The sequence below is a fragment of the Mesoplodon bidens genome, assembly GCF_964165515.1.
Source record: "Mesoplodon bidens genome assembly, chromosome: 3".
NCBI classification, from domain to species: Eukaryota; Metazoa; Chordata; class Mammalia; order Artiodactyla; family Ziphiidae; genus Mesoplodon; species Mesoplodon bidens.
The window spans coordinates 128802174-128817155 of NC_138178.1; the positions used below are offsets into that span (position 1 = coordinate 128802174).

General features: G+C 45.2%; 1 protein-coding gene across 14 annotated transcripts in view; it reads right to left on the minus strand.

The window, feature by feature from the left end:
- The window catches only part of NIN (ninein), a 106979-nt gene extending 94444 nt beyond the window's left edge, over positions 1–12535 (minus strand). For 8 of the 14 annotated variants that reach the window (XM_081229954.1, XM_081229961.1, XM_081229960.1 and 5 more), the window contains exons 1-3: positions 12426–12534; positions 11888–11941; positions 3041–3244 (exon numbers count right to left, since the gene is read on the minus strand). In XM_081229954.1, the coding sequence (XP_081086080.1) occupies positions 3041–3223 (183 nt within the window). In that variant the 5' untranslated portion in view covers positions 3224–3244; positions 11888–11941; positions 12426–12534. Of the gene's footprint in view, positions 1–3040; positions 3245–11887; positions 11942–12425 lie in introns of all 14 variants that reach the window. The other 6 variants (XR_014015474.1, XM_081229957.1, XM_081229958.1 and 3 more) reach the window with 1 other exon arrangement.
- Positions 12536–14982: the final 2447 nt, after the last annotated feature.

Consider the following 14982-nt stretch of genomic DNA (forward strand, 5'->3'; position numbering starts at 1 on the left):
ACACTTCCTTTAAAAGGCACAATAAACAGGAAGCAACTACAATTGGAATCAATTGCTTGGATGGAAACTTCGTTCAGTAAGTGAGCTAACATGGTTCCCTTTCTTAAATGTTTGTAGTATTTACTCCCAGTACTATTCACCTGCCAGGAATGTTACCTGACCAGACTATAAGTTCCTCAGTGTTTCAAGGAATCCCTTGTCTTGGGGGTCTGACCCACCTGACAGGTGCTTAACTGATGACAAAGATATGAATGGAGCTCTTTTGATAACCTAGTAGGAAACACCTACCAGCAATGTCCCCTTTCCTTTAAATCAGTGATCCACAATCTTTGGGCATTTCAAACATTTATAGGGTAACCACCACGCTCAGGGGAATATGGTTTCAAGTTATAAAGCAAGATCAGACAGATTAATTTGAGGGTAAATGGCCCATTAGTAAAATGCATGAAAATGGCAAGTCGATTTAAGTTACTTTCCTTGACAACCGTCATAAGAAACATTAGACTTAAAAAAAAAAACAAAAAGGACAAGAAGTTATGAAAGATGGATCTTAAGATAAAAAATAAACAGATTATATTCATATTCTTAGTTGAGGGAGAAAATGCTTTTCACCTTATTTCTTTTTCAACAAAAAAGATTAATTCAGCTTAATACCAAAGGAAGTAAAACTTAGATGTTTTCTTTTATTTAAAAATCATACTTGTTATGATATAAAAGACAAAATTAAAACCACAAGCATCCAGGAGGTTGATGGGTACTAATGTGTTCCAAAAGCCAATTTAATGGAAAACTTTAGTTTACAATAAACATAAGTTGCACTCATACCATAAGACCATTAAAATGCTGACATACCGATATACACAATACATATTTTTTGAATTAACAAATAGATGAATATATTTAGGTTTGTCATGCTGTTATTTCTTTCTCCTTTTTTATTAAACCAAACTGCTAACTCTTACATATTTTTCTATAAATACCATCTAAAGAGAAGAAAGACGGCTGGTATTAGAAACAGCTTACAATTTTATAATTTTACAACTTATGATTCCTATTCCATATATCAAGATGGTAGAACTTAGAATTCTCCAGTGAAGTCTAAGGAATTTTTTTTCTTTAGAATTTAAAATTGTAGACCATATAGAGTATCTTAACAGCATATGGCCCAGTTTATGTGATCATCTGAGGAGAATAATTCAGTTTCATAGAAAATGCAAATCGAACAGTAGTGCATTAATTCATGCCAATTCTGCTCTCAAGACAACCACCAGGGACCTCCCCCATGAAATCTATATGCATACATCTATTTAACTTTTATCACTGGCTCGCTAAGTAAATATCAGGCTACAGACCACTTAGGTATTCATTATTTGCAGGCGAAGAGCAAACGTAAAGGCGGGCTGGTAGTGTCAAGTCATTAACGAATCAATCGATAACTGGTCCCGTTTTAGTTTGCCAAACGAGGGCAAAGATGTGTAGCATCTGGAGAGCAAGCTGTCAATCTGCTGCCAGGGAGCAATCTGTTTACAGCAGAGGGTTCCATATTTACACTGGCTCTCAAGGAAACCTGAAGTTGTATTATGTCTTCTCCGGTTTTAATAGGTGTGAAAACAGATCCCCACTTTGATACTAGTCCTCAGATACCCAAAGGACTGAGATCCTCAAGGACGACAGTGAGAAACGCTACTCTGTTGGCTCCCTGAAGTCTCTGAGATCGAGGCAGGGCTAGAAAACACTTGAGTGCCTTACATGATGAGGAGCAAGCAGTTTAATTCTCAAAGCTCCCGTCTCTATTGCTTTCAAAGCAAGATTTTTAGCATTTTTTTAGGGATCACATGTATCCACAAGCAGCTAATCCCCCCAAAGTTACCAAAAATGGTTCTAATTTTACAAAAACTCACACTTTCTTTAAGTGTGAGCCCTGTTAAATGCCACCTCCACGGTGCCAGGCCCCCAAGAACATCATCCTCTGTACATTAACTTCAGGATGATCGCCACTCCCATCCAGCTCACGTCACAGACAGCCAATACACTGCACTGTATCTGAGGTCACCTGCCCAAAGCTTCAGCTAAGAGACAGTGAAAATGAAACGAAGAAAAGGAAGTTTGGTCACTGGAATAAAGCTGAGTTTCACAGCTGCTTCCTCAATTTATACCACGTGATAAAAACGAACGTCTACAAAGTGTCAGCAATGGCAGCAACAGAGCTCAAAAAGTACTGCCCGTTTTTCCTTCTCATCATGCAAAAAACCAGCAGCAAGATTCAACTCAAAGCCATACAAGTGATGCTCTCAATTTTAATTATGAGAACTGAAGACACTGTCAGGTCAAGACATCCTTCCCACTAACAGCAAGAGGGAAAAAAGGACCCCTTCTCACCTCCTACTCATCTGTGACTTGATCTACGGGGAGAACATGTCTATTTGTTTTCGTATGTAAAAGCTAATATCAGCACACACGCACACCCCTGTTGGAAGCAAGTCGTGCTGGGTTTTAAGTGAAACTGCACTTACCCTCCTGTCTTATTTCCTGGGTGGAAGGTTTAATTAATACTTTACCCTAGGCACAATCCTCACGAGAAATAGCTTTATGGGGAGTAAAAGTCGTAACAGCAAGCTGCTCTTCCTGGCAATGGTAGTTTTCTTACTGCACTTTCCTTCACTTCCATGGAAATCTCAGCCCCCTCTCGTGATGAGTGTGGAGTCCATAAAATGATCCACAAAGAACAAGGAAAGCACTGGAAAACATCCTCTTGTTACCTTTTTCTCTTTTCATCTAAGAGGCTCAGAGTACACCTTCATTCCAGAGCACAAATTAAAGCAGGCCCTCATCACCGGAGCAAACTGCACTGCTAAGTCACACCCATTACTTTTTTTTTCTTTTTCTTTTTTTCTGTTTATCAGGTTAACAGCTAAGAGCACACACGTCCAGGATGTTAGAAACAAGTTGCAACACCTGCGATTTGCTCCACCCCCAGCGCCTGGGCAGAAACCGCACCCACTTCCCACCCCACCCCACCCCGCCTCTTCCCAGGCCTTACCCTGCCCAGGAGGTTGTCCTGAAGCAGCGTCTCTTGCAGCACCGGGGCCACCTCTTCCAAGCTCAACATGTGGCAAAGGTCGGTGAGTTCCTCCTGCCCGAGGGACCCGGTGCCCGTCGTGTCAAAACTGTCAAACAGCTCCTTGAGTCGGGCCTCATGCTGGTCCTGCTCCGCCTCATCCATCCCATCGCCCACAGCGCTCACCTGTGCGGGACAGAGAGGGGGATGGGTGGTGGCAGCGCTAGAGTCCTGCCACCGCCCCTCCACTAGCCGCCCCTACCCCTGCCAGCCCCTTGGGAAGAACACTCTGTGTGTCCCGGTCCCCTCATGCTGGTCCATCGGGACCTTGTGAGGGTCAGCAGGGGAGGTAACACTGTACACCTCCCAGCGAGACCACAGGTCCCTCCAGAACCTGGTCCAGGCCAGGGGAGCTCCCACACGCACTCACACCAGGTGCACATCCACAGGGTCGGGTCCTGGTGGGGTAATGTTACCAGAATGAGGGAGTCCCATGGGCAGAAAGGTGCCCTACTCTCCTGGCCGGCGCTCAGGCAGGCAGCCAGTCTGTCAAACTCAAGACTGAAAGCCGTCTTAAGAGACCTCTCAGGACTCAGAGAAGGTGAAAAGCCACTTTTGACATCCAGTCTTTCCAAATGAAGTGACTGTTAGCCACAACAGACTGCAGGGCCAGAGCTTCCACACAACTCAGCGGGCTCCAGAGGACCTGCCAGATGTTGCAACTTGCCAAGCCGTTTCCTTTCTCTTCCTTCAGCCTACTGCCCCCCACTGTAGTCAGACTGGAGGGCTGCAGCAAAGAGGCACTGCATGAATACGTCTCATACAAAACCACTCCCTGTTTACATAAGACCAAACACTTCTTACACGAGTTCCTCAAAAAGCAACTCAATTAACTTCACTGCAATTACATGAGGTGTGACAGGAAGAGTATTCCCTGAAGCTCGCTTCAGCCCCAGGGAGTTTTAGGTAATGCTTAGTTGCCTAGAGAAAAGGGAAAACACAACTCCAGTCTTTCAGACAATGAGGTTCGAAGGAGCCACAGACCACATGTGAATCACACAGAATCTCAGGACCCTCCACTACCTAGACAGTCTCCCCTCTGTACTCCTGGTTAATAGGTCTTCCATCTCTCTGATCCACCCTAACCCCAGACTTTCCATTTTTCCACATTTCATGGGATTTGTGAAAACACAGAGTCATCAATATCTCTCAGAATCTTTTTTGCTAAACATATATATCATAAAATTCTAGGTCCCTCAATACTTGACGAATGAAATCTGTTTTTCTGCTTGCATAATAATTCACTTTTAATGTGTTGGGTTTTCCAATGGAAGCCCGAAACCTTCGCATGGGAAGGTACCTTCACAATGATGCAATGGAAGCCAAACAGAACATATACCCTTGAGAGGGTGACCTCAGCCATCTCAAACAAGGCTCGCAGAACCAGCCCCTTGACTATAAAAAGCAGCACCTTTTTTAAAAAGTATTTATCTTGCCAATATAATTTTTTATTGTGATAAAAAACACATAACATGGAATCCAGCCTATTAACAACAGTTTAAGTATGCAGTACCGCATCTGTTCACTACACACGCACTGCTGTACAGCAGATCTCTAGAACTTTTCCATCTTGCATGACTGAAACTCTATACCCACTGCCCAACAACTCCCATTTCCCCTCCCCTAGTCCCTGGCAACCAACATTCTACTTTTAAAAGCACACCTTTAACTAAACCAAGTCCTGGGTCAGAAAACTCTAACCTAGAGGTGATGTTATAGGGAAGATCATTACGACATAGGAACCACACACGTTAAGATGCTGAACGCAGCCAGACCTGAAAATAAGCGAGCCTTTTGTAACACATCAGTGTTGCTCTAAGCTGGGTTGCTTTCTTTTCAGCGACAACTGTTCAAAACATGACAAGCTAAAACAGAGCCAACGACTATCCCAAGGGTTTCTGCAGAACGAGGTGAAGTCAGAAGATGGATCCAAACAGCTGGGCCACTCATTAAAGCAAAGAGGTAATGTTCTGGTCCAGGCTCCTGGTCTCAAAGGTCTCTTCTCCTAATTATCAGTTTTTCTATTACGGTGCTGCTAGCTCTGGCTGCCTTCCCAGGGTTGGTCTGTTGGGTTAACTAATCACCATGTAAATGTTTACAAAATAATCTGAGAGTGCTAAATAAACATCAAAGCATCAGAAATGAAAAGCCAAGGTGTTAAGCAAAGCCTCAAAAGTTAGGAATTTAGACAGGGCCAAGGCTTAGCTAATGAGATTCACTTAGCATCCACCCAGTTCATCATCAGCTAAGATCTGCTGAGAATCCCCAAGATGCTCTAGGATTTTCAGGGCTGCCACAGCTCTCAGACTCACTCTCTGAGTTCTACAGTCCCCTGGGCTGGAATCTGACCAACGTCATAAAAGTAAGACTATTCTGCTTCTGCTTGACTTTACATTTAAAAAAAAAAAAGAAAGAAAGAAAAAACCTCAAAAGTGAAAGAATTCTAACACTTGGGGTGGGGATTTGTCCATCTAAACCAATGAAAGAAGACCATAAAACTCACAATGGTAATGTGTATCTGTTAATCCCATCTTCCTAATTTATCTGCCCATTGGTAACTGTAACCATAAGTTTGTTTTCTATGTCTGTGAGTCTATTTCTGTTCTGTAAATAAGTTCATTTATAATTCAATATAAAAAAAAAAGTCTCGGGCTTCCCTGGTGGCGCAGTGGTTGAGAGTCCGCCTGCCGATACAGGGAACACAGGTTCGTGCCCTGGTCCGGGAGGACCCCACATGCCATGGACCGGCTGGGCCCGTGAGCCATGGCCGCTGAGCCTGCGCGTCCGGAGCCTGTGCTCTGCAACGGGAGAGGCCACAACAGTGAGAGGCCCGCGTACCAAAAAAAAAAAAAAAAAAGTCTCACAACGTACTGAGAAGTCCCAATCTTATCCACAGCTTTGAATCTGATACGCTATCATGCCCTGCTCTTTGGGAGGTCATTGGATTTTCACTAAATCAAACCTCTTTCATTTCACAGCAACTTTCCTTTTTTATCTCTTTATTTCATCTCCCTGCTTCTCAAGAACTGTGCTTAGTAAAACATTCTTTTGACTTAACAGGGAAAACAGCCCCACCCCTGGAGAAGAAATGATCATATGGAAACATCCAAAAGATGTTACATATGGTGACAAGTTGTCAGTACTCTTCTAGCACAGAAGGCATTTTTACTGGCTGATATTATTCCCCAAACGTTCACCAGTAATTTCATGTGCAAGAATTATTTTTCTCCCCACTTGGCAGAAATTTCTTTAAGGGCAAGGTTCACAATTTCAATTTCTTTTATAGCTTCCCCCAAATGCATAGTACAGTCTGTTCTTCACACCAGGGACTCAGTAAACATCATGGACTGACTTAGGATATGGAGATTCCTTACAAGGAAACTTACCCTGAATGAACGCTACAGAAATGAGCATATGAAGACTTTGAAACACAAGCATACCTCTACTTTCCCCATCCAACCCCTTTTCAAAGGCATTTTCAGTCTTAGACATGTCCAAGCATAAGTAGAAAGTGAGCACCCACTGCCAAACTGTACCACGTAGAGCCATCTGAAGTTTGATTCTATGATTTAGTAATTAAGCCAGTGGATTCAATTTTCAGCTGCATTTTTGTTGTTGTTGTTATGGGATATGACTTTGGAGGAGAATCTGTATTAAAATACTTTCCAAAGTCCCCTTGTTTATAGAATGAGAATAATAATACCCATCTGGAAGGTTGTTCTGAGGGTTAAATATGGCAAGCAAGAGTAGCTAATCCCAGAGAAAGTTGATACAAGAGGGGAATTGAGAAAACAACTAAGAAAATACCTGCGATTTGCAAAGGAGGGGTAAACTGAAGAGGGGTAACTTACATACATCAACAGGTCATAGATCTGACTTCCAAGAAGCAAAACAGGAGCTGTGGAATGCCATATCCCAGAAAGCAAGAATGGGAGAGGGACATATTATAAATATAAACAATATCATATTACTAAATGTTAACAGTAGTAGGTAATGTTCAGTGCTTCCTCAATCTTCAAAGGCAGATTATTGATAAATTTAATGTCAAACTAAAGCAGAAAGGCTGAAATATAGTTGGAAGTTCAGAAGACACTTTTTTTTTTTAAACTTCTGAGCATTTACTCTAAGTCTGGCCTATGCTGAGTACTTAGCATAAATGATTTCATTTAATCCTCCTAATTCTTTAAAGTAGATCTCATATTCCCATTTAATATGTAGAAACTGGAGCTTGGCAAAGTTAAGCTACTTGTCCAATGATACAACGCTAATAATGGTCATGGACCCGCGATTTGAACTCTGGTCTGACTCTATACTATCTCTCAGTCCTACACATGCACACAGAACACGTGAATGGGACCACTGGAATGGTACCATTGACAAATCACTTATCTCCACTTTTATGTGTTAACCAGCTGAACGGTAACAAGAACTAGAAATGACCATGGAACACTTGGTGGCCATAAACTCCTCCAAAATGGAAGGAGGAGGGGTGGGGTTCCTTCCTCCCTACGTGCCTTGATTCATTTATTGACTAATTATAGCCTATGAAACACTAGGGATACACAGAATAAGCATTCTCTTTTTTCTAAAGTAGCTTTGGTATTTAAAGGCAAAGAAGACATGAATTTTTACCTAAATATGATCATGAAGAGTCCTGTGTCTTCGATAATGGGCATAGTCCAGAAACTGATAATTGCTAAAGTACTTCCCCCCACAAATACTTAAGCGTGTCTAATCTGTGCAATTCAATGCTTTCCAGAGTCAGAGCCTAGCTGACACTCACCAGTGACAGGAATCTTCCTTAGAGATGAAGGAAGTTGGGTTTTGAATGATAAATCATCCTTCAAATTGCCAAGGACAATTCCAGTTTTATAAAGCCTGCCACAAACCTGGGCCTCTCATCACCACCTACCTTCCCAATCAAACTGCCAGAAGCCTTCATGACTCCTTTGGAATAAAAGGGCCAGTGTGGGCAATATTTTGGAGTTCTAACAAGGGATGGTTAAATAAGAGGCAGATGCAAAGAGCCATTAATCATAACAATTACCACCCAACAACCGCCCATAATAAGAACTATTCAGAGTATTTTCCTTCCAAATAACTCAAAACAAGGCTGCCAGAATGTGCAGACCCTGACAGGGAAGTCCATCAGAGACTGGTGTCACTGTGCTCCCTCTGGCAGCCCTGGCTGATGAAATCACAGTGCCAACTGGGATCAGAAAAGAGCAAGGTGGAGGTGCTGCTGGGATAATGAAGTCCCCAACATAAGGTCCACATGAAGTGGATCCATGAACTTGTGAACTTTCCAGAATCCAAGGTATAGAAAGGAGCTTGTAAGAATGGCAGACCAGCCAAAGGGGATGTCTGCTCTGGGCCAAAGGGAGTGAAAAGGGGACAAAGTCTGGTAAGGAAAAACCAAGTAATAAATGAGCACAATGCCAGAGCCCTAGCCCAGGCCTTTTATTTCCCCTCCAGATGGTCTAGCAGCTGAACAGCTACAAGGAATGTCTGGATGCCCCTCTTGGCTCAGCAGCTTTCCCTGGGTATCATAATAGATGCTTTTGGATCTGTGTTCAGACATAGCTGTTGAGGGTCCACAGTCCAGGCAGTGACCACCAAGTGACTAATTTACTTTATAACTAAAGAGATGAACATGGACAAACTCTGCTTTGGCAAAGCTTTTCATTCACGGCTTTAGCTTTCACTGTTTGGCAAGTCAGAGCCTCATAATGCTAATGGTCAAAATAAAATGTTCCTTGTTCTTCTCTTTTTTGCAAACACTTTAATTTGCTGCAAAGATTTCCAGGCTTACCATTTTGGACTAACTTCAGCACAAAGTGAAATAGTGACGAGAATAAATTCAAGTTTAGCAAAAGCTTAATAGAAAAAGCAATTGTCCCCATTTATGTGTTGATAATAGAATATTTCTGCCAAAAGCTGCTGCTCATCAAACTGATTACTGTCAGATAGCCTCCTCTCTGCTCAGATAGCACCTCACTTCTAGCTGGATACTAAAAGCACAAGAGTATCAGCAAGAATAAAATCAGAGTGTAAAAATATAACACAAAAGCTTAAATGTCACCACACCGGAAAACAATCGTATTAAATTTGAAAGAAAATAACAACCTTTGCTAACTACAAAAAAAATTAACTTAACTAAGGGTATCCCACTAGCATTTATTCTAAAACATAAATAAGCTTTAGTATTTTACTATCCTGAATGATGTAGCAAACCCAAGCTTTTGTTAAACCTAATAGCTAGGTGGATTACCCAATCAAGTCATTAACTCAGGATGGCTGGAGGAATAAAATCATTAGGTTAGCACATGGTAGATTCAATAACCTGTAATCAGTTACTCAGTAAAATTAGGGAAGCAGAAAACAGCTGTATTTTTGCTACTTTCTTAAAAGAGACAGCTTGTAACAACTTTCACTTCTTGAGCCATATTTACTCAAATTAATTTAGAATGCCTGCAGCTCTGACTACCGTTCCCTGGGGTATAAAAATGAAGCACTTCTCATATCTATAAACAGTATTTTCCCAACTTTGCTTTTTAAGGGAGGATTAGATCATAAATAGTTTGTCACTTTTGCATCTAAAAGCTTGAATAAATGGTTAATTGCTGATATAAATTGCAATAAAGTGTCCTGATTTCAAATAAAGTTGCTCACTTGCATATTCCCATAATCTTTTAAAAATTCTATTTTATTTGTGAATAGGATAAAAATATCCTTTTGCAAGCTTCAGTAAATCTCTCAAGACCCTGCCCAACAGATGTAAGTTCAATAGCCAGAATTCAAACCACATAATTTATTGGCTTACAAATGAATTGGCACCTATAAAAATAAACCTCCTGAAAAAGCTTTAGGATGTTTGAATCCCTCTAAAATGATCTGGCTAAATGTGCCAACCCTTTATCAATGTAAGACTGATAAAATATATTTTCATTATCAACATAAAATAGAAGCACCAAGATTGGTGAAATGGTAGTGTACAAAGTCATTTGCAGTGACACTTAAAACAATTTATTTGAACAACATTTGACTTATGATAAGAACGTTGTCTATTAAGATTGGCTGTTCAAAATTCCCTGGAGCCCTATTCTCCCCCTCTGACAGTTAACATCTTTTGATATTAAGGGTCACCACATATCTAAATGAAAAAAGAACAAGAAAAAAGACACCCATGCCACTCTGAGTAAGTGTCTATTAAGATGACTGATCCTTGACATTTTACTGCAAAGACCGTGCCTGCGATGGCTGCCTTTCCATTGCCCCCTGTAAAGCCTTTTCCTGCCTTGGCAATATCTTTGCTGATGTCCAACCCATTTGGAACATCCGTAAGTCCTACATTTTATCTATACTGCAGTTCAGAATGCTTTCCTCTAAGGAATCACCAGAGACCAGGGGAAAATAAACACATCTGCAAAGAAACTCCCCAGCGGTTCACTTCACCACTCTAAGGACACTGACAACAGCTGATGAGACCACAGCAAACTGTTTTATCATGTCACTGTTACACACAGTCTGGGAATTTCCACATCCCTCTTCAACTCCACAGCAAGACCTGCCAATATTTCAGGTCAGCTACCAATACGTTAGCCACTAGGGAAGACTCAGAATTAAGCTGACACAGAAAAAAAAATACATATCCTTGCAGATTGTCGATCCTCAGGAAACAAGTAAACAGATATAAATTTATGTTAATGTATTTAAGGGAGCGGGATTGAGAACCTTCCATGGTCTCAGAAGCTTAGCCCATGTGCCTCGGTTGACTTTATTAGGATTCTAATCCTAAAAAATGCTTCCACCTCAGTCACAAAAGACAATCATGCGATCCGTTTTGATTTCACAAATTCAGGAGTTAAGTTCTATGGCAAGCTCATCTCAGGAACTCCTCAACACCAGGAGGGCATCTGCCCCAGTCAAGTAAAGAAAGCAGAAGATCTCATAAGAGCTAATAAGTTGTCTAGAAACAAGGTGCATGGTAGGACAATCTTTCCAGCTCCCATTTTACTTGCACCAACTTAGCCCCGGTTTGTCAGGGCTGAGGCTGGGAAATCGCCTCTTCCTATCTCTATCTCTTTCAGCTTCACAGAAAGAGCTTTCAGCAGTAAACTGTTTCCATCAGCTTTGTCCTTTTGTCAGAGACCGGTTTGGTAGCTGCAGAAGCCCAGCCCCTGGAACCCTGGAAGCTTCTGCCGCGACACTCCACACTTCCATTCCGTGGGTCTGGCGGTCAAGGGTTTCAGGCAATAGCCGAGCGTCATTTTTCTCCTTTCTTAGTAGTCGCACCTGGGTAAAGTCTTTCTCTGTGCCTTGATCCTTGACACCTTCTACAATGGGTCCAAACAGCTCTCCGCTACTTACACAGCCCAGACTAACACCTCGGGTTTCCCCAGACAGGTTTCTCTTCAGTTTCCCAGTCACAGGGGTGCCTGGGTGGCACAAGGCAACAGAACAACCACCCTTTCTGCTCCCCACCCCCACCCCAGGACTCAAGTCCTCTCCTGGACCAGCACACAGTAGCCGCCGTCAGCTGGCAGTGCGGGCGGGGACAACGCGGGTGGCGGAGGTGCCCAGACCCGGCTGCGCTGCAAAGCCGGGAGGCGAGGTGCGGCCGGAGCGCGGGTGCGCCGCCCAGGTGCCCGGCAACGCGTGATGCAGATGCGCCCCCGACCCGCCCGCCCATCGCCACCCCCGGAAACCCCAGACACCCCATTGTGTCCCCGGGCAGCAGCTCTCTCGGCCCCCGCCGTCCTCGCTTACCTTCTGTCGGCCTCTCCGTTGCGCCCGAACAGCCGGCCGCCTGCCTCCAATGCTCTGCAAAGCGGGGGAGGACGCTTTGTTAGGGCTCCAGAAGCGGGACAATACTTCGCAGTCAGCGCCGGGGTTCAGGGCGGGCGTCCTTCAAAAGGACGCGACTGGGGACCCGCGCGAGCGTCATTTCCATTTGTAAGGGGCCAGCGCTCACAAAAGCGCGGCTCCTGGGGGCTGCAGCGCGCATCCTCCCCGCCCGCTGGCTCTCCCGGACCGACCCCTCCTCCGCCTCCCACACCGCCCCCTCCCCTCCTGGTAAGCCTGGAGCGCCCCGGCCCGAGCTAGCCTCCGGGCTACCCGCTTCCTCGCTGCCGCACCCTGCTCCCGGCCCACGGGGACAACCACCGCCCGGCCCCAGCCCGGCAGGGGAAGCCCCAGCCTGTTCCGGTGCCTGGGCCGCCAGGGCGCGCAGGGCCTCGCCCACAGCGCGGGGGCAGCGAGAGGCCTCCGCGCACCCCCAGGCCGCGGGAGCGGGCTCCGTGCTTACCGCGTCCCGGGGCTCAGGCGCCTGGCGCTGCCGCGGGGGCCATGGCCGCGGGCGCACTCGGGGCTCGGAGGCGGCGGCGGCGGCAGTGGCAGCGGGACGGCCGCGCCCAGCGCGCTCGGCTCCCGGCTCGGCCGCGGCCACCCGAAGCTTTGGACGCAGGGGAGGAAGGGCCAGGCCCGCGCGGGGAGGAGGAGCCAGGGCGACGCCGGCCCGGGCGCGGCTCCTCCTCCGCGGCCCGCGCAGCTGGGGCCGCTGAGGGAGGAGCGCTGGGCGCCGCCCGGGCCCTCGTGGGGTCCCTCTCCCCCCACTCCACCCCTTCCACGGGGACTGCGCCTCTGTTGGCCGGAGCACGGAGAAGTCCGGTCCCGGCTTGGCTGTGACCCTGGGGCGGTCGCCTCGGAGATTTGAACTTGGAAGCTCCGGGGCTTGACGGGGCGCAGCTGGAGGAGGTCAACAGAGGTCGACCCCCTGCCGGATAGCTTCTCCTTCCTTCCAAAGGCACCTGCACAAACCCCTCTGTGCCTAGGACACCCGCCGGCAAAGTCTCCGGGTCGGGGAAAAGTCCCCGCCTCCAGCCCGTGGGACTGAAGGTGGGGAATCCAGGTGCCTCTTTTTCCCCCAGGCGGCCTTGGATTTCTCAGCCCTCGAGCGCCCATTGGCGGTCATTAGAAGAGGGGTCCAGGAGGCTGAAGAGCTCCAGACTTGACTCTGAACCCTATGGAGCAAGTGCGTCCCTCCTACCAGGTCTAGACTGACTTCCGCACCTGCCCACCATGTCTTCTTAGGCTCCCACCCCCATCCAGGCTTCTGTGGGTGCATCCAACCCTCCTTCACTAGCCACGCGGGACGGATACTCCTTGGAGTCGGTACCGCTCAGGCCAATGATTGCTCGGTGTTTACCGCCTCCTCCCCCCCACCCCTACTCCACGGGCTCCCCCAGAGTCTCCGCTTCTCACTCCCCCATCTCTACATTTCTACACAAGTCTGGTTATTTCAGCAGGAGCCTGGAGAACTCTCCCTTGCTACTGAAAGAACAAGGGATAGACGGGAAGGAAACTAGCATTTATTGAGAATCCAGTGTGCTGGAAACTTGACAGGAATAATCTTACCTAATCCTCACACCACCTTTGGGAGGCAGACTTTATTATACCCATTTTGCAAATGAGGGCCTTAGAGAAGTTAAGGAGCTTCCTCAGGACCACACAGCTAGTTGGCAGAGCTGAGATTCAAAACCAGATGACATATGTGACAAAACTGCATAGAACAAAATATACAGTCACAAAAATGAGTGAGCATAAAACTGGTGTCATTTGAATAAAGCCCTAAGATTGTATTGACATCAATTTCCTGGTTGTGATATTGTACTACAATTATGCAAAATGTTATCATTGGGAAAAATTGGGTAAAAGGTCTATAAGGGATCTCTTTGTATTATTATAACAGTGTGAATCTACAGTTAACTCAGTTTTGGTGGGGTTTGTTTGCTCTTTTTTTTTTTAAAGCAGATCAGTCTTATTTTATTTTTTTTTTAAATAAATTTATTTTTGGCTGTGTCGGGTCTTGGTTGTTGCTGCACACGGGCTTTCTCTAATTGCGGCAAGCGGGGGCTACTCTTCGTTGTGATGCGTGGGCTTCTCATGTGGTGGCTTCTCGTTGCAGAGCACGGGCTCTAGGCATGCGGGCTTCAGTAGTTGCAACATGTGGGCTCATAATTGTGGCTCACGGGCTCTAGAGCACAGGCTCAGTAGTTGTGGTGCACAGGCTTAGTTGCTCTGCGGCATGTGGGATCTTCCCTGGAACCCGTGTCCCCTGCATTGGCAGGTGGATTCTCAACCACTGCACCACCAGGGAAGCCCCAAGCAGGTCAGTCTTCTTTTAGAACCCAAATTCTATTCCTTCAACACAATGCACCTGGAGAATAAGAAAAGAGAGATTCATGCTCTTCTCTCCCGCTTTTTAACAATCTTGGGCAAGCATGCACACACACACACACACTCATGTACTTTATGCGTGGTTGTTCAGTCTAGTAATAATTACACAACAAACATACACACTCTTTGTTATGGGAATAGCTAACCTGTTACCAGAATCCTTACATAGGTGTCATCTTATAAATAAGAGAATATGTTCATTGGGGACTAAAACAGCCAACAGTCTTAGAAGGTAAGAATGAAGAGGGTTTTTTTCAGAATGAAATAATGCCATTTGCAGCAGCATGGATGGACCTAGAGATTATCATACTAAGTGAAGTCAGAAAGAGAAAAACAAATACCATATGATATCACTTATATGTAGAATCTAAAATACAACACAAACGAACATATATATGAAACGGAAACAGGCTCACAGACATAGAGAACAGACGTGTGGTTGCCAAGGGCGAGGGGGGTAGGGAAGGGAAGGATTGGAAGTTTGGGATTAGCAGATGCAAACTAGTGTATATAGGATGGATAAATAACAAGATCCTACTGTATAGCACAGGGAACTATATTCAATATCCTGTAATAAACCATAATGGAAAAGAATATGAAAAAGAATATATATATTTAGATTTATA